This window comes from Cannabis sativa, chromosome 5, assembly GCF_029168945.1.
Source record: "Cannabis sativa cultivar Pink pepper isolate KNU-18-1 chromosome 5, ASM2916894v1, whole genome shotgun sequence".
Taxonomy (NCBI): Eukaryota; Viridiplantae; Streptophyta; class Magnoliopsida; order Rosales; family Cannabaceae; genus Cannabis; species Cannabis sativa.
The window spans coordinates 27,815,986-27,843,387 of NC_083605.1; the positions used below are offsets into that span (position 1 = coordinate 27,815,986).

Consider the following 27,402-nt stretch of genomic DNA (forward strand, 5'->3'; position numbering starts at 1 on the left):
TTATTGGAAGCTAGGATATATAGACTCATGGTCCCCATACTAGTTGAGACCATACTGCTTGTAAGACTCAGTTAATTGATTTTGATTAATCAATTATAATTCTAAAGTTAGACTATGTCTAGTTTATGAATTTTCACTAAGCAAGGGCGAAATTGTAAAGAAAAGAGATTCTAGGTTTATCTATTAATTAAGAGACTTTATATGTCTAATCAATAAATATATTAAATGATAATATTATATAATAATTAATTTTTAGTTATTAAATAATTAGAATTGGCATTTAAATGGTTGAATTTGAAAATTTGCGTTTTTGAGAAAATGAGATGCAGAAATGATAAAACAGCAAAATTGCATAAGTGAGACCCATTATCCAAAGCCCAGGCCGGCCACTATTGTAGGCTTTTATCATTTATTTTTTCATTATTTTAATGCCAGATAATTCTAACTTAAACCTAGGTGGTTACCTATAAATAAGTAGTGATGGCTTCAGAAAAAAAAAAGGATACATATCATTCCTTCAGAGAAAAATTTCTAGCCGCCACCTTCTCTCTTCTTTTCTTCTCTAAATTTCGAAGTCCTTGAGTGAATGAGTGAGTGCCCACACACATCAAGTGGTATCTCAATCATAGTGTGTAAGACTGTGGAAAATCAACCAACAAGAAGGAGAATCACCATCAAAGGAAGGAGAGAAAGAGATCCAGGTTCAGACCTTTGTGATGCTCTGCTACAGAAAGGAATCAAGGGCTAGAGATCTGAACGGAAGGAGTCATTATATTCCGCTGCACCCAATGTAAGGTTTCTTAAACTCTTATGTGTTTATTTCATTATTTTAGAATTCATATTAGGATGTTAATGAAACATACTTGTTAGTAAATCTAGATTCTGGTAAAATATATCCAACAATAAAATCCCAACAGTTTTCATCCCCACCTCCAATTCCAGCAAGTTTTTGATTGAGTTTATCAAATCGTCTCAGACACATTTTTAAATACCCATGTGATCACCAACTCACAGTCAAAAATTCAATAATGCTAAATAACCATTTCATATATATTATTAAATTATTCAGTTAATAAACATAACTTCCTGCCATGCTTTACTACTTTCACATTATCTATTATATTCATATAATTTTAAATAATCACAAATTAAAATAAACATATAAAATTTACTACATTATGAGTCGAATTGGTCTCTATAGCAAATGTATATATTCAGTCGGTCTTCAAGAACTTTAAAATGTTGATCACTCTGATACCATGATGTAACGCCCTAGGGACGCCCTATATGTGCTTTTTTAAATTAGTTTATAGTAATAAATTATCAATTTTATTAAGAATCGTGATTGATTAAAACTTGATTAATTCACCACTGCTCCACCCCCAAGAGTAAACACCATCCCAGATGTAGATTTCCTGTCATCAAGACATGCCTAGAAATCTGAATCGGTATAGCCTACGGGATTTAAAGCACCACCCTTGTAGACTAACACGGATTGCCTTGTACTCTTCAAGTACTTCAAGATATGCTTAACAGCATTCCAATGTTCCTGTCCTGGATTTTTCTGATACTTGCTCACGATTCCTACTGCATAACAGATGTCAGGTCTAGTGCATAACATAGCATACATTAGACTTCCAACTGCAGAAGCATAAGGAACCCTTCTCATGTCCTTTATCTCTTGAGGATCAGTGGGACACTGTTCCTTAGATAGACGGATACCAAATCTAGAAGGCATGGTTGCCCCTTTGGTGTTGGTCATTGAGAATCTCTCTAAAACCTTATCAATGTAAGTTGTTTGAGAGAGAGCAAGGGATCTATTCTTCCGATTTCTGATAATCTGAATACCGAGAAAATAGGCAGCTTCACCCAAATCTTTCATTTCGAATTGAGTGTCTAGCCATTCCTTGATGTCAGTCATTTTCTTGAAATTGTTGCCAATGATCAAAATGTCATCAACATAAAGGACCAGGAATACTACCACTTGGTTTTCCTTGAGTTGGTAAACACAAGGTTCATCTTCATTCTAAAGAAAGTCATAGGTCTTGATGATTTCATCAAACCTTTTGTTCCAGGAGCGAGAAGCTTGCTTAAGTCTATAAAGGACCGATTGAGTTTACAAACTTTCTTTTCCTGCCCTGGAAGAACGTAGCCTTTTGGTTGCTCCATATAGATGGTTTCTTCAAGAATTCCATCAAGGAAGGTTGTCTTGACATCCATTTGCCAGATTTCATAATCGAAAGCGGCTGCGATGGAAAGAAGAATTCGGATGGATTTGAGCATGGCGACCGGACTAAAAGTTTCCTCATAATCCACGCCTTCTCTTTGGGTGTAACCCTTAGCGACCAGTCTAGCTTTGAAAGTTTCGTCTTTGCCTCCAGCGCCTCTTTTCTTCTTGTAGAGCCACTTACATCCAATTAGACGATAGTCATCGGGTGCGTCTACATATTCCTAAACTTTGTTCTTTTTCATGGAATTCATTTCTGAATCCATGCCGGCTGACCATCATCGTTTCCGTTCTGGACTTGCCATTGCCTGTTTATAGGTTAATGGGTCGTCTTCAATACCCTCACCAACGACCATATTAATTTCACCATCCAAGCCATAACGAGATGGTTTAGTAGAAACCCTCCCACTACGACGAGCAGCGGTGATCTTTTGAACAAGAACTTTAGTGGTAGTTCTCTTAGTTGTTTCGAATGAGGGAGTGGGATTATCCTCTTCTTGATTAGAAGAGGACAGAACATTGGAAGGAGTTATATTTGAAAGCATTTCCTCTAACACAACTTTACTTTTCAGTTTGTAGTCTTTAATATAGTTTTCTTCAAGGAAAGTAGCATTTGTAGAGACAAACACTTTGTTATCCTTGTAACTATAAAATAGTCCACCCCTAGTCTCTTTAGAATTTCCGAAAAACATGCAAACTTCAGTTCGCGATTCCATTTTGGCTTCTTTCTTTCTCAAGACATAAGCAGGGCACCCCCAAATCCTATAATGGCGTAAACTAGGTGTACGACCATCCAATATTTCGACGGGTGTCTTAGGAACGCTTTGGATGGAACAACATTTAGAATGTCGTTTGCCATCTATATAGCATATCCCCAGAAGGACATAGACAAAGTTGAATAACTCAGCATAGACCTAACCATTTCCAAAAGAGTGCGATTTCTTCTCTCTGCTACTCCATTTTGCTGTGGAGTTCTAGGGGCAGTATATTGGGATTCAATTCCAAGTTCAATTAAATGATCTTTGAACTGCATATCCATATACTCTCCACCCCTATCAGTTCGCAAGATCTTTAATGTTTTACCTAATTGGTTTTGAGCCAAAGCATGAAATTCTTGAAACTTTTCAAACGTTTCAGATTTCTTTTGCATTAGGTAAATGAAACTATATCAAGAGAAATCGTCAATAAAAGTGACGAAATACTCATAACTACCTCGGGCTTTGAAATTCAGGGGTCGGCAGACATCTGAATGTACTAACCCTAGGGGTTGTTTGGCTCTCCCTTTGCAGAGAAAGAACGTTTGGTCATCTTTCCTTCTAGGCAATACTCGCATACAGGTAATTCACCTAAGACGACATTTTTCAATGGACCGTCTTTGGTTAGCCTATTGAGTCTATCATAGCTTATGTGACCTAAACGTCAATGCCATAGATAAGTTTGTTCATCATTATCAATCTCTTTTCTTTTGAGGTTTCTAGGTCTAGCTGTTGGAAATTATTTTACCAGGATCTTAGATCTACTCACAAGTATGTTGGTTAAACACCCTAAATATGAACTTTCTAAAACGATAAATTAAACACATATAAAGTTAAGAAAACCTTACATTGATGCAGCGGAATTAATGTCTCCTTCCACTCAGATCTCTAACCCTTGTATCCTTTCTGTAGCAGAGTATAATCAAGATTTAAGCCCGAATGTCCTTCTTCTTCAAGTTTGATCCTTCACAGTCTTCCAATCTATGATTGAGTTACTGCTTGTTGTGTGTGGGCACTTACTCTTTCACTAGGGTCGAAATATATGAAGGGAAAAGAGAAGAGAGGGTTTCGGCCAGGTATAGAAAGTGAGGAAGCCTCAGTTTTTCTGAAGAGAGAAATTTCTGTCAGAAAAGCTTGTGAAAACTTATGAAAGCATGTTTTGTGACTGAGCCATCACTTTCTATTTATAGGCAACTACTAGGTTTAGGTTAGGAATTATTTGGCATTAAAATAATGAAAATATTAATTTGAAAAACCCTTAATAAGTGGCCGGCCATGGTGTTATAGTGGGCCCCACTTGATTTTGCAGTTTTATCAAATTTTATATCTATTTTCTCAAAAATGTCAATTTTCTAATTCTAACCTTTTAAATGCCAAAACTAATTATTTAATAACTAAAATAGATTATTAAATAATATTGTCATTTAATTTAATTATTAATTAGACATATAAAGTCCATTAATAAATAAATAAACCTAGAAACTCTTTTCTTTACAATTTCACCCCTGCTTAGTGAAAATTCATAAAATTAGACATAGTCTAATTTTAGAATTATAATTGATCAATCACGAATCAATTAATGAGTCTTACAAGCAGAATGTTCTCAACTAGAATGGGGACCATGGATCTATATGCTGAGCTTCCAATAAGTGAACCAAATTTACCAAGTAAATTCCTACTTATTAATTCTTCGTTGAATCCACTCTTAGAACTTAGAATTGCACTCTCAAACTTATATAGAGCATATTATATGTTCCACGATATCAATATGCTATCTCATTTAACCATTGTTATAATCTTATTGTGATTTAAAGATCCTCTATATAGATGATCTACATCGAGATGGGATTTCTTTACCGTTCTCACCCCTCAATGTATTTTGCCCTTTAAAACACTTAGCTACCTGTAAATGGTGTTTAGTGATCTAATAATTAGTCAGTTAAACAAGAGCTCATCCATTTACTTCTATTTGCTAAGCTCGAAGGGAATCATCACTTGACTTCTATACACCAGTAGAAGCTATAGATTCCATATTTATGTCCAGCACTCCCACTCAATCATACTATCATGTTCCCACTCAATCATACACCAGTAGAGCTTCTATATTATATCTTAATTGTCACTTCAATTACGAAGATGTTCCAACTAATTTGTTACATTACTTAGGTGACGTTTGGTTGGAGGTAATAAAATGGAATGGAAATGAAATAATTTTCATTCCATTCATTTGTTTGGTTGCATTTTAAAAGTATTGGAATGGCATTCCAATGGAATACACTTTACACCATTTTGGTGGAATGACTAATACTTTTCAAAAAGGAAGCAAAGATCATTCCAATGTAACAAGAGAAAAAATTTAATGATTTTTTTATCAATTTTTTTTATGCATTTTAAATTTTATTCCATTCCATTTCTATTCTATTCCTATTCCTATTCTTAAATTTTCATTTTTCCCAACGAAACGCCACCTTAATAGCTAAGATGGATGGTTAATAAAATTTGTAATCTCCTTTAATAAAAAATCTATTTTATGTTAAATTTAGTTAGAAAAATATATTTGTGATATGTTTCGATAAATATTGATTAAATATTCATTATAATTTTATGTTCTTTTACTTAATTTGCATCTATATATACATTGAAATATAATAAGAAATTTAGAAATGGTTTACCAAATATAACATTTATCGATTTTTTGTTGCCAAAATATACTATATGGGAGACGGTCTTATATTTGTAATATAAGAATAAGATATTTTGACTAATGTACGAAAAATGTACAAGTACAACAATAACAGAGAGACAAGATGGAAACCCATTTGTCATTCGTTTTTCATGGCATGTTCATTTTTCTTTTTTTGCCCAACTTCCACAAGCAATGTCAAGAGAGCCTCGCACACCTGAGACGCATCAGCCTCAGAAGGGTCATCTGTCAACGACGAGTAAACCATCCAGACATGGTCTAGTTTGCGTTTTGGCCTTACTACAATGGAACCAGGAACTTCTGCATCACGGCATGTGACAAGACCGTCGCTCTTCTCACCATACCTGATCTGCAGAAGCTGAGCACAGGCAGCCATTGCTGCACCAAGAGGTATTACAACAGGCAGTTTTGTTATTGATTGGCCAGCAGAAAGGGGAGCCATCATAGGTAGCTCTGCATGCGCAACACGCGATAATGTTGCTAAAACAGCAGGAGATATGGCAGCTTCTGTTCGGAATGAAACAACAGGGAGTTCCCTTGGCAAGTGGTGTTTCTTAAGAAATTCTCTACGTCTCTCGTATGTTAGGTCTTCAAGAGCTTGCAAATCACCCTTCATCATAGACAGATGACAACAGCATTAGAACATTAGTATCACTAAGGAGTCAAATAGAAAGCATTTAGCAACATGTCTACTTTTATGTGTTGCTTAATTTCAACACTTCCACACAAAATTATATTAACATATCTTAGCATATAGAATTTACGCCTTTTCGCAACCCCAGGAAATAATGAATGAGCCTTATCTTCGTCTAAACATTATTCATCACATTCAGGCCTCTTTCCACAGGTCAAATTGTCTTTACTTTTGGGTGTAGTTGAAGTATTTTTCAAGAAAGCAAAGGCAAGAAGCCCACAAAGACATCTTTAGATGGGGTGGTGGCATAGAGAAGGCAACAATATATGCCCCATAGTTGGGATGAAAAGCATGCTGCTATAGATTTGAATGATGAAAAGAGGACAAGAACTCACAATACCTTAATTACTTTACAGATCAGAATCTCCATAAGTTTTCGTAAATTTACGTAATCGCCAAGCTGCCCTTCTCGCAAGATATCTGAAGCAATTGGACTGCCACCATATGGACTTTGAGCTAATGCAAGGCCAGCAACTTTATCTTTTAAATCAGGCCAATATAATGACAAAGCAGCAGCCGCATCTATTCCTCCTTTACTATGTCCAAGAAGCAAAACACGCTTCCCAGAACCCCAATAGATTTCCTCAATGTACTCCTTTATCTCCCTAGCATTTTTTTCGACTGAGGCCTAATTAAACTCACAGAAACTACAGTTTAATTTCCGTAACAATTTACTACTAACTAAAAAAATAAGGGTAAATACTTTTTTGAAACCTGTGTTTTGGAAAAGTTACCGATTGGACTATCTATTTTGTTTAATGACAAAATAAACACTATATTTTCAAAATTGTAAAAATAAAACATTGAACTCAATTTTCGACAATTTTTTTAATATAACTAACAGGAGAACAATTACTAGCACAAACAGATATAGAAAATGTAACCAGTTTTATTATAACACCTCTAGATCGAATTATTATTAAGTTTTATTTTGACAAAAAAATCAGCTTAAGATCTTATTTATACTATTTTGGCAAATCCAGAGTCCATTTTATCATTTAACAAAATAAAAGGTTTAATTAGTAACTTTTGCAAAACACAGAGTCTAAAATGATATTTACCAAAAAAATAAAATAATAAAGAAATCGGTTGCATAAGTGATAACCAAAATACCTCGCTGTGAATCTTGGCAATATGACAAGCCAGACCCATCTTTGAGAAGCTCATTTTTGTATTTACAAAATACAGTGGTCCATGGTTGCTGAAAAGACCTGTAAATTATAAAAAGCAATCAAATCAAGATTTGAAAACAGTTGTATATCCAATAAAACATTTTAACTATCTCTAGAGTTGTTGTAAAAGGAAAATAGCATGACTCGCTAGGCAGCCAAAAGCTCTGCCAATTCACCAGCCACACAATTTAAGTAAGGTTTTGTGGTTCCAGGCATAGCATGACTCACTAGTGTGTAAAAACATAAGAAAGGTCATAACTTCCACACAATGAAAATTTGGAGCCACTTCAAACATGGTTCTTGGTTTTGATTTATTGGAGTTAGCTAGATTAATAATTAAATTTCAAGGTCTTAACAAGATGCCCAGTAAGAACAAACTTCCATACAATAAATTGGAGCCACTCCAATTGTATTCATTTTAATTTATCACAGTTGAATTAAAACTTGAGTGGTCAAATATTCAAGGTCCAAACAAGAAGTGTTATCCAATAACTTTAAAGAAATAATTAGTTAACTCATTACTGATATTGGAATTCACAAGTCAAACTGTGACTGCCAAGATCTTAAGTAAAAGGCTCCACTTTATAATATGTCGTAAAAGAATTCTCAAATAAGATGGTAGTTTCCATTTAACAGTTACGATATTTAAGCTATAAATCGAAACTTGGTATAATATTTTGTCTTTAAAATACAATAACATCAAACACTACCTGGAACCAATAAGAATTCTCAAATAAGATGGTAGTTTCCATTTAACAGTTACGATATTTAAGCTATAAATCGAAACTTGGCATAATATTTTGTCTTTAAAATACAATAACATCAAACACTACCTGGAACCAATAAGTAAACCATTGAATTTGGCAACCTGTGAACGCCATGCCTGCCAAAGTGATATAGTTGAATCAACAACGGACAATTGTTAATTCCGATGTAGGTATGCAATATATGACATCAAGCATTACCTGATACTATCAAGAGTTTCTGTGAATCTGTGTGTCCCGTCTTCAACTGGAGGCATCTCCGGATCACGTTGCATCCACCCAATGTCATCAGCGGATCCACAGACAGTTCTTCGAACTCGATTAATGAGGCTGAAAGTTAAATCATGCACATTACTGTTGACATCCAAAATGATACAGGCATCAAGATACTCAAGTTAGAAATGAAACATTAAAAAATGTGGTTTAGCTTTAGTGAGGTTTTAATGACGCTTCCCATTAGCCAGTCTAAGAGAGCAACATCAATGACCCTATACTTTTTTCCTGGAAAGAAGCTCATTTCCTTAAATTCAAACTGTTAGAATTTATGTTCTCAAAAATACCACAATTGCCCTATGTCCTAAAATGGTTTCCCCCGCTTCGTGGCCTCGTTGTTCTTTCCGATAGTTTATAGTTTGATTTTAATATCATGCATTAATTTATAAAAGGACAATTCCAAAATACAACAATATGTAGCATGTTGAGCCTCAATACCCTTGAAAAATGGAAATGCCACTTTGACCATTTTGATTTGATTGTACAAGAGAGCTAGAAATTCGAGATGAATCCCCAACTGAGGAGCTAGCTTCAGTATTAGATGATTCTGTATGTGTTAAATGATACCCACTTGAAGACGCAACATCACTAGAGCTAGCCTGAGACCCCTGTGTTTGCCCAGATGAAAACATTACCAATTCATGTGCTTGTAAGTTGGAATCTTCCACGTCTCTAGATGAAGGTTCTACTGCAAATGTAAAATAACTCAGAAAACAGACATATTGGTTCAAAGTAAAAAGTAATGAAATGAAAAGAGAAAAATTTAATTCTAATAAAGAAATATAGATCAGATCAAATAAGGTCTTTATGCAGGCATAAGATGTAATGCGGTGTTGTCATGAAATCCAGAAAATTGCAGATTTGGATATATCAACAAGCTTAGGGAGACAACAGTTAGCCAATGTCTCAACCTTAATTTAAATAAAACCATTTGTTAAAATACCACTGAAGGCCTGAAGGGTTCCTTTATTTTATTAAATACTGCCAGATAAAGAGAGCCCAGGTGTGTGTGTTCATGTTTGGGACACCTGAGTTTAGACCCCTCCTCTCCCAAACATGTACACACAACCTGAATCTTAACAGAGCCCTAATACTCATAGGATATTTAACCAATTTTTTTTTTTTTTTGGATATTCCAGGTTAGTAATGTACAAAATGGATAAAATACGCAATCACATATATGTTTCAGTTTTTGCAGACAAAAAATATAAAAATCCAGAAAAGTCTTCCAAACTCAGGGCAAGATGAGACGCAAAAACAAATGATAAGAAATACAGCACTAGAGAAAAAAGCTGACCAGAATAGTCATTAAAACATCCAGTTATGAATGATGTTGTTTGTGCAAGATAAGATGCAGCATCGTTTAGGGATGGGACAGACGTAAGAAGCTGAGGGATAAGCCCATCGTTTCCTAAACCATCACTCTGAGCCTGAGAATTGATAAAACAATTCATGCAATAAACATAAATCCCAATTGTTCATCATCAAATAAATAAATTAATTATGCAAGATCATAATGCAAATATCTTTATTACTTTGCTTTCTTTATTTATTTTTAAAAATAAGCATCTTTATACTTTATTATTCTAATTTGAAAATGGCCAGGCTTGTCAATCTCAGTAAGAAACTAAAACCAAAGTAGAATGACAAAAAGTCATATTACAGTAGAGAAAATAAAACAATCTTATGAAATATATATATACCGTTAACTGCGTGGAAGACGCACTTTGATTTGGGTTGCCAGCTCCCATTTTAGATTTCAATTTCTGCCGACAATAATAAAAACTTATATTAGCATTATTCTTTCTTCTTCTGTTTCGGCGGTGCAGCAATGGAGAGAAAAAATAAAAATTGAACATTGAGCAGAGAGTATGCTTGTCAAATAATTTCCATATCATATCTCTCAGTAAATTGCTGTAATACATTATAACTCCGTTCAACATAACTGTTGATAGAAAAGGCATTCTCCTCTATGTCAATCATCTTTCTTGGTACTTCAATAATACACTAATTATTCTCTAATTACAACTGAAAATAGAAAAGTCAATCTATTCACCTTCATTTTATACTCGTCTCTCTTAGTCCGCTGTAGTAGACGTTGGTTTTGAGTCTGCATATCATCACACGCTTGTCCAATAGTCTAAACAAAAAAAAAAACCTTAAATGCTGAAACAACTCCATCACTAAAGAACAGCAAGATCCCAATAAACAGAAACCAACAGGACACAAACCTCAGTTTCAGGCTTGGAAACCTCATTCACTTCATTATTGAAATTCAATACATCAGCAAGTCCCAACAAATTGCTGACATAGCAGTAAAATAAACCGCTATAAAGATCAATTACCAAAAATAAAATAATAATAAACATGAAAGTATGTTTAGTTCCAAGCAACACAGAAAATTTTAACACCCCCACGCATCTTACAACTCTCATATTAAATAGACCACATTAGTCACAACAACAGAGCTGCATTACCACATAATGTTAGTTCTAGTATCCTCCAAATCCAAAGAGCTACCTTTATGATGAAAAAATAAAGGAAAATGTTTTCCATAAATTTTATAAGAGACTTTGTTAGGATTATACTACACTCAAGTTTTATCTTTTTATTATTATTTTTTTAAAAAAAAAAAATCTGAATTTATTGATTCAATCCAAACATGAGAAAGAATCCTTGGAATTCATTTTTATTCCCTCTTAAAAATCCAAGGTCCAAACAAGACCTTAAGCAGTACGTTACTTATGTGCTCACTCTACTAGACATTTTCTCGCATAAAACACCATCCAAAACTCAGTACTTAAAACTTAGTAAGATTGTAACAAGTTGACACCACCATTGAAACCGAAGCTACTTTAAGAAAAATACAAACTAAATGAAAGGATTGAATCATTGAAATGCAGTTACGAATCAAAACTTAGTATTCAAATAACATTATCTCTCTATCCCCCATGCAAAGGGCAAAAACAAACCTTTCAGAAGCTTCCAATTTCCGCCCCCTATCCGCAATCTCAGGTTCCGAAAGAGGACTACGAAAAGCCCCATGAAAGCTCGATTCAGCTCCATCTGAAAGCAATAATATAAAATTTCCTTATCAACAATAAAACTCAAGAACTATACTCATGGTGGCTCTACAAGTTTGCAGCTATCTGTATACGTTCAAAGCAATTAGATCTTGTAATAGTAATTCAATATACTAAAATTTCTATAAACGTAATGGCAACAAATGTAGAAGCAAACTAAACAAACAATTATATATTAAATGACCCAATAACTATGTATATATCTGTATGTATATATATATATATATAATCTCATGGTTAGAGAATAGGAGATTTCAGTCATACCCATGTTCGCGATTGAAACCTTAGAAAAGGCTTCGACTCACATCACATATAACCAAGCCCTGCAAACGAAACCTTAGAAATCGCTTCAAAAGAAAGTTTCAGAAACCCTGAGTCGAAGCTATTGGTGATCCCTTTCTCTGAGGAGGGAGGAGGAAGGAGGAAGTAGGAAGAAGAGAAGAAGAGGAAAACAAGTTGGCTGGAACTTTGAGGTAGGATAAAAAGGGTATTTTGGGTATAAAAAAAAAGGCGGTGCGGTGTAAGGGGGTTATAAATAAAATAAATAAATAAAATAATATCAATTTAGATGAGAGGGTTGGTAGCCTATATAAGGCCTGGGTGTGAATATAAGCCCTCTATTTTAAACGCTCCCAATTCTTTTTCCTTCCTTTGTTTTTTTTCTCTCTCTCTCTATCCCCCGAGTTTCTCATTCCTTCCTGTGTTAATCGCCACAGCGCCAAGCACGAACCAGATTCATTCAACGGTCGTCTTAAATCTAAATCTTCTTGTGGAGACCCCAAATCAAATATCACTAAACCCAAGCTCCTCGCTTTCACGGTGGTTCCTGCTCTCTTTGCAATTTCACTTCGTAATTTTTGAATCTTTCATTCCTCTTTGTAGTTTCTCACTTGTCCGTTTTCAAATCCACTCGCACTTCTTCTCTAACCAAATCCATAAAGTTCATACCTTACTGTTTCTTTTCCGATCTCCTAATCTCTGAACCCAAACGAAACCGAAACCCTAGATTTCTTTTTTATCCAATTAATTGTTGATTTTTTTTTTAATATATATTGCCACAAATAAATACGTACTGGACAATACATGATCTGAATTTAAATTACAATACAAAATATTTTTCATACTTTTGATGGGTTTTTCTTTAGGGCTTTGAAATTTTATATATAACTAAAGATGAGTTTTATATTGGTTCTGATTTTGAAGAGTGTATCTTTTACTTCTGATTGAGGTGAAGCTAATTCTTTTGTATCACGATTATGTTGGTATGATTAGAGTTGTCAATCACACTGATATCAAGGAGACCGGTTGATATCAAGGTAACAATGTCGGAACAAGTCTTGGAAGGGAGCCAACCAGTTGATCTCCAGAAGCACCCTTCGGGAATAGTTCCGACCCTACAGTGAGTCTCTTTTATGTAATTATATGTTCACTCGATTTGATACGCGGTTGTTATTGTAATTTTAAGAAAAGCCAACTACAATTAGTGCTGCGGATATTGTGTAAATATTGTTCTTTCTTGTATTCGACTTTTTGTAAATGTGGGAAATGGATGTGAGAATGGCTTTTTTAATTTATATTTGTCAATCTATGAATATTCTGCCAAAATAAAAGGTAAATCTATGAATGGCTTTCTCTATGTATAAAAGAAAGAAAGATATGCTTCTGCTTGCATACAATATGAATTGTCGTTGAAAATGAGATAGGGGTACTACTACTAGAACAGGATGATGATATTTATGGGCTTTTTTATTATTATTTTCGTGGAGTATTGATCAATTTCTAGTTAATGCTAAGAATTTCATTCTTCTTGTAATTTACTATTATAGACTTGGGCAATTGATATATAATGAGATAGAATCGGTAAAAATTTACTTTCATTTGGCTATATATGCATTCTTGGAAACAAAAATCAGCTCTTTAAGCTGCAACTTCGCTGAAGCATGTTACTGTATAGACTGCTTGCTGCTCTACTTTTTCAGTAATTAGGTAGATTGTTGTTCGTGCTGTGGTGGGTGAATTATCTTTTGAATTATGAATACTTTTCGAGATTAACCTGGAGTAAGTTTTCAGTTTCATCATATTTGTTTGTGGTCTCAGGAATATTGTCTCCACTGTTAATTTGGATTGCAAGTTGGATCTTAAGGCCATTGCTCTCCAAGCTAGAAATGCAGAATATAATCCTAAGGTATGTGATATTCTCTTTTGCCTCTTGCACCTACCTTTTTCTTTTATTTTTCTACGACCTATTTGTTTCATGCTATACAACTGCATTAATAACATATAGCTTGCTAGGAATGAGAATTTTCTTTGTTGTATTTCAAGTCACATTTTTGCATTATGAAAGACTCATTTACATGAGGCTAGAGCTTCAATTTCATGGTGTTATTTTTCTATTAATGCTTGACCAGTTACAATATGCATGGTTCAGTACAACTATTCCTAAGTCCCAACATTATCAGAAGAAACTTTATTTCTGTTTGTCACTTTGTTTATTTGATTTGTTGTTTCCTTGCAGCGTTTTGCTGCAGTTATTATGAGAATAAGAGAACCAAAAACAACAGCATTGATATTTGCATCTGGGAAGATGGTAAGATTCAGAAGAGTAAACCGTCTTTGTAGTCAATATGTCATCCAAATTGAAATAAATTGATTTGGCTTCGTATTATGTTTTTGTGACAATACTTTTGCTTCATCTTTTCAAGTTATGCTTCCTTTTTCTTTTTTCTACTTTTCGCTATTCTCGTAAAGCATATCTATCTATGAGGCCATATGGTGAAGATATTTTTTTTATTTCCAGTATTTGGTATATTATTTTTTCTTCTTCCAATATTTGGTAATTACATGAATATATATTTCATTTTACTTGCTTGCTTATTTGATAATTATATGGTATAGTATATACTAATATATATTATATGAATATATATTAGTATGTATCTTACTTGCTTGCTTATTTGTTGTGGTGTTGTATAGTATAGGTGTGTACTGGGGCCAAAAGTGAACATCAATCAAAACTTGCAGCAAGAAAGGTACTTTTCATTTCTTCCAAAATTGAGTCTTTTCTTAATCTATATGCTGGCTATTTTTGGATATCCAGTTGTCTAGTAGGGGTCAATTGGTGTTTCGACAGATCTGATGATTTCACTATTAAAAAATTTGGGACTAAAAAGAAAAATAAGTAAAACGAAGAAGACGAATAAGGAGGAAATGTCTTATGATTTACACATCTGATGTGGCTGTAAGCTTGTTATTTTTCAAGAAGTGATCCATTATTTATTTCATTTTTGGCCTAATTTAACTATTTTTGAGATAATTTAAAGATCTAATACTATTAAAAATACTTTCAAACACTGTCCTAAATTCTAAAAGCAATTGAAATGAAAAGGCCTAATTAATTAAGTTCCAAAAGGCCTAAGAGAGTGAACGTCAAGTCTCTCAAGCATATGAAAGCTTAAGCCCACAAGTTTTTTCAACTGCTTCTCCTCAAGGTGTGCCACGTCAACCACTTTTGAAAACCTTGCCTGAGATGATGTTGCTAAATGATGCACATTAAGGTTATGTTTGGTAGGAAGAAAGGAGAACTAGAAGGATGAATGAGGGGAGTGTGATGGATGAAGAGGGTAGTAACTCTTTTCCTCATATTAAAAGAAGAGGAGATTTAATACGAGCTGAAAAGATGGGCATAAAGTTTAATTAAATCCAACTCATTATGTTATTACTGATTATAAAAAAATGTATATTTAATTTTTTAAAGGATATTTGTTTAAATTTTTATTCATTTATATGTTAAGTATGTGCATATATATATATGTATATCCTCTTCCCCCCAAATTTGCAAGATTAATTTTAGAGGTTAGGAGGGATACCTAGGTTGATCTATTTCTCCTCTCCCTCTTATCTTCTTTCCTACAAACAAATGATTTTTGTTCTCTCTCATCCTTTGTGCTCCTACGGTACCCTCTCCATCCCTCCAAAATCATGGAAAACATAGTGTAACCCTGTATTAGAATTGGAATCTTAGAAACTTAGACAATAACTTCACGATATGACTACTGGTCAAGAGCCCTAATTCCTATTCCATGGATATATATGCTTCTGAATTTTGCATTCTGATGTGCTTTTTCTGTTCAGTATGCTCGTATCATTCAGAAACTTGGGTTTGCGGCAAAGTTTAAGGTATTATCTTTATCTTTCCTTTGTTTTTATTCTTACTTTTAATTTTTGCTGGTTTAATTTTGTAGTTTAGGCCTCATGTTGATTTATTTCCTTTTGTGCAGGATTTTAAAATCCAAAATATAGTAGGCTCTTGCGATGTTAAGTTTCCCATTAGGCTTGAAGGACTTGCATATTCGCATGGTGCTTTCTCAAGTGTAAGCGCCATCCGTATGTTTATATCTATAACTTAGTTGACTAATGCCTTATTAAGTATTGTACATATTTGGTATTTGAAACTTATAGTTACTTAGAGCTCATCTTGTGACCAATTTGGAACAAGTCTGGCCAATGCGAAGATTTTGAAAGTATTGCTGATCCATAAAGTTTTATGTGAATGTTCTTCTATTAATGATGAGTTTTTTTTCACTTTTTCAGTATGAACCAGAATTATTTCCAGGCTTGATTTACCGGATGAAGCAACCGAAAATTGTGCTACTTATATTTGTCTCTGGAAAAATTGTTCTTACAGGAGCAAAGGTAGACATGTTATATTACTTTCCTTAAGAATTCATTGTCTGTCTAGTGTGTTTCTGCTACTGATCAACATCACTATATTGTTTCCTTAACTTTCCGGCCTACTTTAGGTGAGGGAAGAGACCTACACTGCCTTTGAGAACATTTACCCTGTCCTGACAGAGTTCAGGAAAAACCAGCAATGATGGGATTGTAGAAGACTCAACCGTATTGTTCTTGTATTAAATTTTTGGCATTTGTGTTTTTAGTCTTATATAGTATGAAAAGTGCATCCTTACCTATGGCACTCCTTGCAATGTTCGACTTCAAGAAGTTTTTGTATTCGGTTCTTTTGGCAGATAGAGCAACCAAAGACAATTTGCTTGCAAAAGGTTTGCAGTGAAACACTGTCGCTGTGGCAACTGCTGCACCTGGGTTGAATTGTAGATATGAAAATGGTTGTTGTCACCGTTGACTGATTTGCTTAACCATTAGACCAAAAATTTGCTAATGGGTTATTTGGTGTAAAATTGTGTGAACAACATCTGCCAAGTCCTTGAAACAGAAATGGAAAATGGAGGAATGAAAAAACTTACTTTTAAACTTTTGGTGGACCTTCAACTTCTTGCGTACTTAGAAATTTTATTATTTTTTATTCTGTTTGCATTATAAATACGAGTGTATTATGTTCATTTAGCAATTTCTTGTGGTAATAATGGTCTATAATACTTTGGTCGTATATATTTTGTTTCCGATAGTTGGTGTTTGATGATTTAGGTGAAAATTGGAAAACCTGGCACTTTCACTATTCGATACCCACTAAAAACTGTTTCTTAACAATTTTGAGCAGAAAGTTGTACTAGAATAGAATGGAGAAGGGAGAGGATTCTTGAACGGGTGATGGACTATCTATTGTTGAATTGCTTTGTTTTTGTTTAAAATTCTTTGACATAGCCAATTAGCACGCTAGTGCATCTTTTTCCGTATTGGGGTGTTAGGAAAGTGGCTGGTAAGCATTTGTTAGGACAAGAAAACACGGAGTGAATGTAATGAAGAAAACGCATTTTACATTGAATAATTTTCAGTAGGGGTGTTCATCCGATTCAATCCGCACTTTTTTGGTCAAACAACATCCAATCCGCACTAAGTGCGGATTTCATATTTTGGATCCAATCCGATCCGCATAAGAGTTTAAATCCAATCCAATCCAATCCGCAATAGTGCGGATTGGATCGGTTATTTTGGATTGGTTATTTTTTTAATAATAAATTATTTAATATTTCATAGAAAAAAAATTAAAAAAAAGACTATTGTTTCTTAATCTCCAATAATAATCTATTTCCATCTCTATTTATATACAAATTAAACCAATATACATATATATTAATATATATACTTATCTTTAGATTTACACTAAAATATATATGTATCTAATTACTAAAATAAATAAGCTAGTATATATATATATTTAAACTTTATGTGTATGTGCCTATGTGAATAAGAATTATTTTTCTTGTGTTTTTTATTACAAAATAAATAAAATGCACCAACTCAATATATTACAAAAAAAAAATAAGAAATTAGAAGTTTGTGTATTTTTTTAATTAATATATATTACATATTATATTTTTTAAAAAATATATATTATTAAGTGCGGATTGGATAGGATCGGTTACTTTTTGAGGTCAAACAACATCCAATCCGCACAAGTGCGGATTTTAGATTTTTCAATCCAATCCAATCCGCACAAGTGCGGATATCCGCATTTTGCGGATTGGATTGGATTGGATCGTGCGGATTGGATTGGATCGGATACTTTGTGAACACCCCTAATTTTCAGTTGTTCCGCTCAGATTTGACGGATGAATACTTAAAAGTATTTATTAGCTATTTTTATTTATTTATTTATATTTTTATGGATATCTTTTCAGTATTTTTATTTATATTGTTTTAGGAAACATTATTGTTTTCAATTTGTGCAAACACATGATGTGGCAGCAATTAGGGCTGTTTATATAAGGTTCCAAACTCCAACTAATTCAGGCCAAATCATTTGAGACCGTACCAAATGAATCTAAATAAATCTAGTGTGAATGATTTGATCAATCTTGAACGTTTTAAATTTTCTAGTTCTGTCATAGTTTTAATAATTTCGGTAGTTGTTCAAACCAAACCAATTCGTATAATTATTTTATAAGTATTTAATATATTTTTTTTTTGGACGAAATGTTATATTTTGAAACAATTTTTGGTAGAATATTGATATTGATTTTATATTGTTATGATAATAATTCTTTATTATTATTTATGTATTATAAACTTATTAAAAATAAACAAAATTACTTATGTGTCATTTGGTAATACTTTTGTTTTTTAATTTTTTAATTACAAAATAAAAGTAAAATTTTTGTTTTTGAAAAACAAAAATGCGTTCTGTAACCACTTTTATTTTTCAATTTTAAAAATAGAAAACAAAAGTGTGTTCTGTAAAGTTTATTTTTATTTTATTTAAGTCGGGTCTAGGTCCGGGGTCAAATTCAGATCCGGGTCAGAGGTCGGGTTCAACACAAGGGCTGTGGGAGAGGATTTGGGTCCGGGTTGTGTCGGAGTCCAAAATATTGATTAAGAAAAAAAAATTATTTTAAAAAATATTGAAAGTGATTTTTTTGTTTTTAAAATTTTGATTTTCAATTAAAAAATTGAAAGCAAAAAAAGTTTTATAGAACATGTTTTTAAAAAATATTTTCACTTTTCTAATTTTAAAAACAAAAAACTGATTAAAAAAGTGTTACCAAACGCTACCTTAAATAATGAACAATTATTGTAAAAAAAAATTAGAACAACTACGAAATACAAACTAGGGTTTCGAACCAAACTAATCTATTTTTGAATGGATTAGTTTGGTTTGGTTTGATCATATAATTGATCTGGTTTGGTTTTGAATTTTAAAAAACCTTAATATGGGTTTGGTTTAGAAAAAAAAAATTAAAAATCCAGACCAAATCAATCCGTGAACACCCCTAGCAGCAATACAAAAATATTGTTAATTTTTTTAGATAAAATAGTATATTTGTACATTAAGGGCTCGTTTGGTACGCCGTATAAGGGTCGTATTGTATTAAATAATAAATAACACTATGTTTTGGATTAAGCAATGTATTGTATTAATTATTACGACCAAATTTTTTAATACAATGTATGTTGTAATTTTAATACATAATAAATGGATCGTATTACCTTGTAATATAATATTTACAAAGAATTTGGGGTCGGAAGAATTTGGGGTCAACACCAATCTCCGACCCGGACCCGGACCCTGGACCTCGGACTCAAAACCAGACCCGGACTCGGACCTCGAACGCAAAATCGGACCCACACCCGGACCTTGGACCCCGACTCGGACCCTGAACCCGGACCCACACCCGGACCTGGACCCGAATTTGAACCACGGACCCGAGCCCCAGACCCGAGCTCGGGACCCCGGACCTGGGCCCAGATCCCGGATCCCAAACCCGGACTTGGACTCAGACCCCGGATCCCAGACCCGAACTTAGACCCTAGACCCCGGACCCGAACCCCGAACTCGGACCCAGACCCAGACCCGGGACCCCAGCCTAGACTCCAAACCCAGAACCGGACCCCAGACCCACAACCGGACCTAGACCAGGACCCGGACCCCGGGGCCAAACCCCGACTCGGACCCTGAACTCGGACCCGGACCCAAAACCCCGACCCGGACTCGGATGTGGACCCGAACCCCGACCCCGAACCCGGACCCGGGACCCCTGCCTAGACCCCGAACCCAGACCCCCGACCCCAGACCCCGGACCCAAACCCAAAATCGAACCTGAATCCAAACCCCGAACCCAGACCCGGGACCCGGACTTAGACCCGGACCTGAATTCCGGACCCGGGACTCGGACTCAGACCCGGACCCAGACCTGGATCCCGAACCCCAGACCCGGACCCAGACTTGGACCCCAGACCCGTACCCAGGATCCCGACCTGGACCCGGGACCCCGACCCGTAGTTGGTGTTGGGATTGAGTGTATTAAAAATATATTATAACTTTACATAATCAATTAATACAAGTCAATACCAAACATTGTATTGTATTAAATAATACTAATACAATACAATACAATACAATACATTATAATACGGCGTACCAAACGAGCTCTAAAAATATTAAAAGTAGTATATTGGTATTCTTAAATATTGCGGCATCTGTAGTGACCCTAGCGGTGGGTCTTAATTTTGTCTGTTGCTGAAGCTATGGCTATGCTGGTTGGGTTATAATTGTGCTCTCATCTTGGATATCATAATATTATGGTGGAGACAGATTGTCAAATTGTTACAAAACTCGTGAATAAAAGAGAGGTATGTTTGGTGGTGTTGGGTTTTATGCCCTAAATAAAACTCCATTTCAATGTAATCGATTTTATTTAACATCAATAAAGAAACAGAAGTATTTTTCATTCATTTGTGTATGTTTTGGTTCACTTTATCAATTGCTTGTCTATTTGATTTATAAATTCATCATAAACCCTTTTCACATACTTGATCCTGTTTATTGTGTTTGTCATCACATTGGAAAGTAAACATGACTATGTGAATAAAGTTTCCTAGATTTATCAGACACAGGAGTTTTACTGATATGATAATCTACAACAAGAGTTTACTTGCAATTGGAGAAATGCTATGTTCTTTCCAGAACATTGGTTAAAGTAAAGCTCAGGTTGGATGCATGGAGTATGCATCAGAAGGGACCGATATTGAACTTTGACTTAGATTTAATTTAACTTACCGTAAAATCTATTCAAGTCAATATCGCCAAGTTGATCCTAGATCAAATGTTCTTAATCCTGTTATGATTAGGCTCAATCTTGAAAGGCTATTCGTGTTCTTTGATTTGTTAGTTAAGCCTACTTTTAGGTCAGGGTGATACGTACATTTTGCGAACACAGTTGTGCAATTGAGTGGGAGCGCTAACATAAACATGGAATCTATAGCTTCTATCTGGCGAATAGTAAGCAAAGGATGATCTCCTTCGAGCTTGACCAAACGAACATAAATGGTGGAGTACTCATTTCACAAAAGCTGAAATATCATTTATACAGGGTCAAGTGTTTTAAGGATAAAATACATAGTAGGGTGTTACGGTAATCTAATCCCTTTACAGTGTAGATCATTCATATAGAGGATCATTGATCAAATTAGGATTATAACAATGGATAACTAATGATGCGTCTATATGGTGGAATATATAGAGCATTCTATATACTGAGAGTGCAATTCTAAGTTCTATGTGTGGATTCAACGAAGAATTAATAAGTTAGTGAATTTTAGTGCTAAACTCTTGATCTACTTATTGAAAGCTCGGTTATATAGACCCATGGTCCCCGCACTAGTTGAGATAATATTTTTTGTAAGACTCATGTAATTGGTTTTGATTAATCTATTATAATTCTCAAATTAGACTATGTCTATTTGTGAAATTTTCACTAAGTAAGGGCGAAATTGTAAAGAAAGAGTTGTTAGGGGCATATTTGTTAATTATGATACTTTGTATGGTTCAATTAATAAATATGATAAATGACAATATTATTTAATAATTATTTATAGTTATTAAATAGTTAGAATTATCATTTAAATGGTTGAATTAGAAAATTGGCGTTTTTGAGAAAATCAGATACAAAAAGTGTTAAAATTGTAAAATTGCAAAAAGCAAGGCCCAAACCCAATAAGCCATGGCCGGCCACTTTTGTAGGCAATTTAAACTGATATTTTTATTATTTTAATGCCAAATAATTCAAACCTAACCCTAGTGGAATGCTATAAATAGGTAGTGAAGGCTTCAGGAAAATTACACTTCTGATTCAGAAAACCTGAGCCTTTCTCTCTCTACCTTGGCCGCCACCCTCTCTCTCTCTTCTTCCTTGATAATTTCGAAACCCCTTAGTGATTAGAGTAGTGCCCACACACAGCAAGCAATACCTCAATCATAGTGAGGAAGATCGTGAAGAAAGATCATCAGCAAAGGAGTTTCAGCATCAAAGATTCAGAGAAAGAGATCCAGGTTCAGATCTTGATAATACTCTGCTACAGAAAGGATACAAGGGTTAGAGATATGAACGGAAGGAGTCATTTAATTCCGCTGCACCCAATGTAAGGTTTCCTAAACTTTATACGTGTTTATTTCATCGTTTTAGAATGTTCATATTTAGGGTGTTAATCAACATACTTGTGAGTAGATCTAAGATCCTGGTAAAATAATTTCCAACAACTGGCCTCAGAGCCATGGTAATTTATTTGCTTGCAAGAAATTTGGACTTTAAAACGATTGTTTGATGTTTTGGATGGTATCATGTTGTATTGAGTGTTATTTGATGATTGATTGATGTTTGTGAATTTTCGTGAAAAATAATTGAATATCTGTTTCTGGAATTATTTTTATTGGATAGTATGGAAAAAATTAAGCAAGTTACTTTTTTACAGAACTCAATTTCGATTTAATTTGAATTAGTTATGATTTTTTGAAGTTTCGAAAAAATCGGGGTTGAGCTGAATCCCACTTGCGCGCGCGGAAATCATGCGTGACACGCATTCCGCCGAGCAAACTCGGCCCAGCACCCCCAGCACGCGCGCGGACGGGTATGCACAGCATCCTATCCGTACAGCTTGCAATTTTTTCGTTTTTCTTCGTTTTTTCATGCTTTTTCATGGAATTAACTTCCGATTTTTTGTGTAGTTCTGTATTTATATATTTACTATTCCTAATTCAACTCTAATTATCATAATGAATTAATTTAATATTTTTTAAATTTAATTCATGATATTAGTGTAATTTGAATTTAAAAATAGTTAGTAACTATCTTTTTTGCTTAATTATCTATCTTATTTTTTAATTTGATTATATCTTATCTTATTTTTAAATTTAAGGTTAGATTTTAAATTTTTAAATTAATTTTTTTTTGAAAAAATAATTTCACCTTATTTAAATGTAAAATAAGATAACTATAATCATGTAATTTTAAATGAAGTAAGATATTTTGCTAACTTTTAAATTTTCTTATTTTATTTATTTAAAGTACATTTAAAATTTGAAAAAGATATTCATTTATCTTTTTTAATTTTTTATTTAATTTTTAATTATAAAATAACATTTAAATTTCAAAAATAGTTAGCAAATTTTGAAATGATATTTAGGTTGGTTGAAACCTAATTTTTCAAAATTGTAGGTTTAATTTTAAATATAATTTTTTAGTTTAATTTCGTAATGTTTTTTCCAATTTTTTTTTAAAAAAATTTCGAAAATATTTTTTTATTTAATTAATTATTTTTCGAAATTATTTAATTTAAAATTAAATAAATCCTACATCCAACTATCCAGCTAACCTTGTTGCAGGAGTATGTGTTTTAGCTTGTGTGTAAGTTTTCAAAACCTATTATTACTTGATTGCAAATAGCCATGGTTACTTTTTGCCAGATCTAATGATCTGATGGCTCCCTTGGTCAAGTAAATAATTTGTAACAGGTATATTTACAATCTTCTTTCATCTGTGTATGATCTAGCAACATGATAGGACCCATCCAAAGTGTGCCTGTGTGAGCCTATGTGTTTAATTTCATGATAGATGCATATAGGTTGTTGTTGTTAAATAAAATGTCATAGTTCTTGATAGATTTTATTTAGGCCCATTTAGTTTTTGGGCCTATTCAATTATTAACAGTTGTTCATTTTAAGGTTAAATTCCTCTCTTTTGGGCCTTGTGTGAGAGTTGGGAGCCATAGAAGTGGGTACGACATACTGAACCCAGCACCCCCTCACATGAACCACCCTAATTGTGAAGGCCCATTTGCCTGATTTGAATAACTGTACTAGGTTAATTACACTAGTTTAACCTAATAAAATTGATTAGCAACATAATTAATTTCATTTATTTTGAAATTAATTTAAGAAAACCATAGTTTAAAGAATTTTATATTCTAAGCTAAACTATATGTATTTTCTTGTATTTAATTAAATATAGAATTATAACCATCTAGATTCTTTCTAAAGCTTAATTTAAATTTTTCATTAAATATTCCTATTTAAGTTGATATTTAGTTATCTACAACTAACCAACTTAAATCTGAATATCTTTTGGATTTAAAATTTCAAAATTAAGTTGAGGAATTTTAGGCATTGGTTATTAAGATTCTTTAGATATTTTTTAAGTTAATATCTTTTTGAATATTAACTTAAAATGGAATATTTTAGATATTTTTTAGGTTAATATCTTTTCGAATATTAACTTAAAATGGAATATCTTCAAATTAAGTGGTTACAACTTAATTTTAATTTAATTAAATCTGATTTGAAAGATATTTAAGTTGATTTTTTTTAGATTATTCTAAAACAACTTAAACAAGATATTTTAAAATTTGTTCCATTTTCGAATTTAAATAATAATTGAAATTTAATTAAAGTTGATTTTTTATTTAAACCAACTTTGATTTGTAATTTTTCATTATTATAATATGGAACTTGTTCGATATTTATTCGAATTTATTTTTCGAATTAAATAATAATTGAAAATTAATTGAAGTTGATTTTTTTTTTATTTAAACCAACTTTAGTTTGTAATTTTTCATTATTATAATATCGAATAAAATGATTATACAAAATACATATAATATTTTTTAAATAAGGAGCTTTTAATCAAGAGACATTCGATCTCCATTGTTGGTTTTACATCGCGTTTGTTTTAGTGAGTAATCCTCCCTAATGGAGGAACGTTCATTAGCAATTTCGCACCGTTTAATCTCGAAAGATAAGTAGTTTGTACGTGTTTTGTATGGTATAGATCACCCTAATGGTGGCGACCATACTTGAGTTGCAAATTATGAAACAATGGTGGAAGCTCATAAGATAGAATTGCCTTGACTCTCGCCTAAACGGGACAACGCTGAATTCCAATCTTGATCGAATAAAAGGTTACTAGAATGGTTATCATTTTAGATGAGCTGACAGCTCTATTCAATGGATGATGCTTTGACTCTCGCCTAAACGGGACACTGTATCAGTTTGTTGAAAGACCTTGGAAAATAAACTATGTTAGATTTAGTATTTCTATAACATATGTCATTACTTGTTATTTTCTAAACTGTGTATGAATTTATGAGCCAAAACCTTACTTCTGTTTTATTGATGTGTTGTAGTGTCATTATGAATAACCCTCACCCCGATCCTCTCCTAGTTAATATCTTAGCAAAAGAACTCTATAGTGTGAAAATGCATCCTGGTAGTTGCATAAACTCGCACCTGTTGATGATGAATCTGAAGTTCCAAAAGGCAAATCTACTGGGAGTTGATTTATCAAGAGAACAATGGGTCCAACTCATCCTTAATAGTCTTCCTCCGGAGTATAATGAATTTGTTATCTCTTACATGATCAACAATTCTAACTCCTCCGACATGGACAAGCTCGAAGCAGAATTACGAGCCCATGAACGGAATCTGATTGCAATAGGTCCCCCTGGGTTTGCAATTCATAATCAGAGGAAAAGGACTAGGTATGAAGGATCTAGCAAAGGTGCTTCTTCAAGTACAATTATCAGACATAATCTTCTATGTTCGAATTGTAATGAAAAGGGACATCATGAAGAACGATGTCCCAGGCTTCTAAACAATTCAAACGAAGGTAATGCTTTTGTCTTTGAATCATGTGTTTTAGAGAACGACAAATCCGTCTGGATTGTTGATTCTGGGTCTACTAAACGGGACAACGCTGGATTCCAATCTTGATCGAATAAAAGGTTGCTAGAATGTTTAACATTTTAGATGAGCTGACAACTCTATTCAATAGATGGTAGCTTTGACTCTCGCCTAAACGGGACACTGATACCAGTTTATTGAAAAACCTTGGAAATTATTTAGGATTGAATTTTTTAAGTATTTTCTGTTGGAATTTATTTTACCAGGATCTTAGATCTACTCACAAGTATGGTTATTAACATCCTAAATAAGAACTTTCTAAAACGATGAAATAAACACATATAAAGTTAAAGAAACCTTACATTGGGTGCAGCGGAATAATATGACTCCTTCCGTTCAGATATCTAGCCCTTGATTCCTTTCTGTAGCAGAGCATTATCAATATCTGAACCTGGATCTCTTTCTCTAAATCTTTGATGCTGAAACTCCTTTGCTGATGATCTTTCTTCACGATCTTCCTCACTATGATTGAGGTATCACTTGATGTGTGTGGGCACTACTCTCACACTAAGATTTTCGAAATTGAAGAGGGAAGGAGAAAGAGAAGGGTCAGCCAAAGATAGGGAGAGAGAAGGCTCAGTTTTTTCTGAATCAGTAGTGTAGAAATTTAAGTGTAAATTTCCTGAAGCCTTCACTATCTATTTATAGCATTCCACTAGGGTTAGGTTTGAATTATTTGGCATTAAAATAATGAAAAAATCAGTTTAAATTTCCTACAAAAGTGGCTGGCCCTATACAAGTGGATTTGGGCCTCACTTTTTGCAATTTTGCAGTTTTATCTTTTCTGCATCTGATTTTCTAAAAAATGCCAATTTTCTAATTCAACCATTTAAATGCCAATTCTAACTATTTAATAACTATAAATAATTATTAAATAATATTGTCATTTATCATATTTATTAATTGAACCATACAAAGTATCATAATTAACAAATATGCCCCTAAAACTCTTTCTTTACAATTTCGCCCTTACTTAGTGAAAATTTCACAAATAGACATAGTCTAAATTGAGAATTATAATTGATTAATCAAAACCAATTACATGAGTCTTACAAGCAATATTATCTCAACTAGTGCGGGGACCATGGGTCTATATAACCGAGCTTCCAATAAGTAGATCAAGAATTTAGCACTAAAATTCACTAACTTATTAATTCTTCGTTGAATCCACGCATAGAATTTAGAATTGCACTCTCAGTATATAGAATGCTCTATATGTTCCACCATATAGACACATCATTAGTTATCCATTGTTATAATCCTAATTTGATCAATGATCCTCTATATGAATGATCTACACAG

At 33.5% G+C, this 27,402-nt stretch overlaps 2 protein-coding genes across 7 annotated transcripts; one reads left to right on the forward strand and one right to left on the reverse strand.

The window, feature by feature from the left end:
• Positions 1–5,638: 5,638 nt before the first annotated feature.
• Positions 5,639–12,228, reverse strand: LOC115717233 (uncharacterized). 6 transcript variants are annotated; one of them, XM_061115573.1, is made up of 12 exons: positions 11,937–12,228; positions 11,562–11,655; positions 10,821–10,893; positions 10,646–10,729; positions 10,293–10,355; positions 9,887–10,019; positions 9,028–9,274; positions 8,518–8,646; positions 8,386–8,435; positions 7,494–7,591; positions 6,721–7,008; positions 5,639–6,296 (listed from the first exon to the last, which is right to left on the reverse strand). In XM_061115573.1, the coding sequence occupies exons 1-12, from the start codon at positions 11,938–11,940 to the stop codon at positions 5,805–5,807; spliced, it is 1,755 nt and encodes a 584-aa protein (XP_060971556.1). In that variant the 5' UTR covers positions 11,941–12,228; the 3' UTR covers positions 5,639–5,804. The 6 variants fall into 6 exon arrangements, with proteins under 6 accessions (XP_060971556.1, XP_030502067.1, XP_030502066.1 ...); XM_030646207.2 differs by having other exon boundaries at positions 9,028–9,277; XM_030646206.2 differs by having other exon boundaries at positions 10,821–10,917; positions 11,937–12,179.
• Positions 12,229–12,267: 39 nt separating this feature from the next.
• On the forward strand, positions 12,268–16,961 carry LOC115717235 (TATA-box-binding protein). The gene is made up of 9 exons (XM_030646209.2): positions 12,268–12,491; positions 12,945–13,071; positions 13,770–13,857; positions 14,188–14,259; positions 14,651–14,701; positions 15,804–15,848; positions 15,950–16,042; positions 16,263–16,364; positions 16,472–16,961. Exons 2-9 carry the CDS (start codon positions 12,995–12,997, stop codon positions 16,544–16,546), a joined length of 603 nt encoding a protein of 200 aa, XP_030502069.1. The 5' UTR covers positions 12,268–12,491; positions 12,945–12,994; the 3' UTR covers positions 16,547–16,961.
• Positions 16,962–27,402: the final 10,441 nt, after the last annotated feature.

Coding starts and splice junctions, on each gene's coding strand:
- LOC115717235 (XM_030646209.2), top strand. CDS start 12,995: ATGTCGGAACAAGTCTTGGAAGGGAGCCAACCAGTTGATCTCCAGAAG. Junction 13,072..13,769: donor GGAATAGTTCCGACCCTACA/GTGAGTCTCTTT, acceptor TTGTGGTCTCAG/GAATATTGTCTCCACTGTTA. Junction 14,260..14,650: donor TATTTGCATCTGGGAAGATG/GTAAGATTCAGA, acceptor TGTATAGTATAG/GTGTGTACTGGGGCCAAAAG.
- LOC115717233 (XM_030646205.2), bottom strand. Junction 10,918..11,561: donor AAATTGGAAGCTTCTGAAAG/GTTTGTTTTTGC, acceptor TGATCTTTATAG/CGGTTTATTTTACTGCTATG. Junction 8,647..9,027: donor GGCATTTCCATTTTTCAAGG/GTATTGAGGCTC, acceptor TTTAACTTTCAG/CCTCATTAATCGAGTTCGAA.